We start from the raw sequence: 2,022 nt of genomic DNA, 5'->3' as shown, positions 1-2,022 counted from the left end.
ATTTCGCAACAGGCTTGGCAGTTATGTGCAGTAAATAATGTTCCAAGAAGGAAATTATTCTCCTCTAATAGAAGTATGATATTTAGAAACTTGATTAGCACCAGAATTCAAGTAGGTAATACAGGATTCACACACTGGGGCTTGTTCTACATTCCGGAGGAAAATAAAATGGGTGTATATGTAAACTTGATTTGAAGGATTTCTACAGCATTTAAATTTTAAGAAAATGTGTTGAATATTTTTTGCCATGTTCTTTGTAGAGCATCTTTTACATCTTTGTTCCTCAGACTGTAGATCAGGGGATTCAATAAGGGGATGACTAAAGTATAAAATATAGATGATATTTTATCAGTATCAATTGAATGGCTAGATACAGGTTTTACATACATAAATATCAGTGTCCCATAGAATATTGTAACCACTGTCAGGTGTGACCCACAGGTAGAGAAAGCTTTGTGTCTGCCCTCAGCAGAGTTCATCCTGAGAACAGCCATGAGAATGAGCAGGTAGGATATAAGCACAACCACAAGGGAAGAAATCAAATCAAAAGCTGCAAAGATCATAACTATAAGTTCAACTTTTTGTGTATTTGAGCAAAGCAAGGATATTAAGGGAATACAATCACAAAAGAAATGGTTGATGACATTGTAGCCACAGAAGGATAAAGAGAAAATATTTATGGTTACTACAAGGGACATAAATGTATAGTAAAGATAGGTCATTGTGACTAGAACCCAACATACTTTATGGGACATGATGACAGTGTAGAGCAGAGGCTTACATATGGCCACATAGCGGTCATAGGACATTGCAGACAAAATAAAAAGCTCACTACCAATGAACAGAAGAAAAAATGCTAGCTGTGTAGCACAAAGAGAGTAGGAAATTGCATTTTGATCTACAACAAAGTTTACCAACATTTTTGGTCCCACAGTTGTTGAATAAACAAAGTCAGTAAAAGCCAAATGCCTAAGAAAGAAATACATTGGTGTTTGAAGTTTGGAGTCTACATTGGTGAGGATGATTATCCCAAGATTGCCAATCACTGAGATCAGGTAGATGATTAGGAACAATCCAAACAATGGTGCCTGCAGGTCAGGGTTTTCAGTGATTCCCATCAGGATGAATTCAGTCACAACTGTTAGGTTGTGTTTATCCATTCTCTATCAGAAAACCTGTTATCAACAGAGGCAAAAAATTTTAAACGTTTCAGAATTTACTATATGAAAGACAAAATAATTCCAATGGTAGAATTTGGGGAACAGAGATGGGGGGGAAGGGATAGGGGATTTTCAGAGGGGAAACTAGGAAAGGGTTTGACATTTGAAATTAAAAAAAAAAAGAAAATATCTAATAAAAATAATAAAAAAGAGAAAATGAAATATCAAACATTTGTAACTTAATATTTTAAAATATTAATATTGAGCCAGGCATGGTGGCACACACCTTTAATCCCAGCAGTTGGGTGGCAGAGGCAGGAGAATTTTTGAGTTTGAGGCCAGCCTGGTCTACAGAGTGAGTTCCAGGACAGCCAGGGCTACACAGAGAAACCCAGTCTTGAAAAACCAAAAAGAAAAAAAAAACAATTAATATTTTTAAAACAACATATTTACTCATGGGAATATAAAAATAAAAAGAAGCTAATTTCTTTTTCTAATTCATGAAATTTCTAGAGTCAATATAAACATGAATTGGCACTGTTCTAAGGGTTTGCACTAGTTAGTCTGGTAAACACCATACTTATTTCTTATAAAGCTCTAAATAATATTGATACTAACAACTCATATATAAAATTAGAAACTTCTGTTATATATTTAATATTTTTATTTTGTATACTTAATAGTGAATACATGATAGGTACATAGATAGATAGAGATATAGATAGATAGATAGACATATAGATAGTATCAAAATATATAAATAGATTTTAGACTGACGCCCACATATACACATACATATACTGCTGAGACAAGAGAATAAATGCAGATATGAAGATATATTAAAGAAACTTAAAGTAAAATT

General features: G+C 33.5%; 1 protein-coding gene across 1 annotated transcript; it reads right to left on the bottom strand.

Annotated features, from left to right (window-relative positions):
- Positions 1 to 218: 218 nt before the first annotated feature.
- LOC110289636 (olfactory receptor 8K3-like) lies at positions 219 to 1,160 on the bottom strand. Its single transcript, XM_021155928.1, has one exon. The coding sequence runs from the start codon at positions 1,158 to 1,160 to the stop codon at positions 219 to 221; it is 942 nt and encodes a 313-aa protein (XP_021011587.1).
- Between the last annotated feature and the right edge of the window lie 862 nt (positions 1,161 to 2,022).

This window comes from Mus caroli, unplaced genomic scaffold (assembly GCF_978045245.1).
Source record: "Mus caroli unplaced genomic scaffold, Mus_caroli_1 scaffold_2, whole genome shotgun sequence".
Classification (NCBI taxonomy): domain Eukaryota; kingdom Metazoa; phylum Chordata; class Mammalia; order Rodentia; family Muridae; genus Mus; species Mus caroli.
This window is presented reverse-complemented; position numbering and strand designations above follow the sequence as displayed.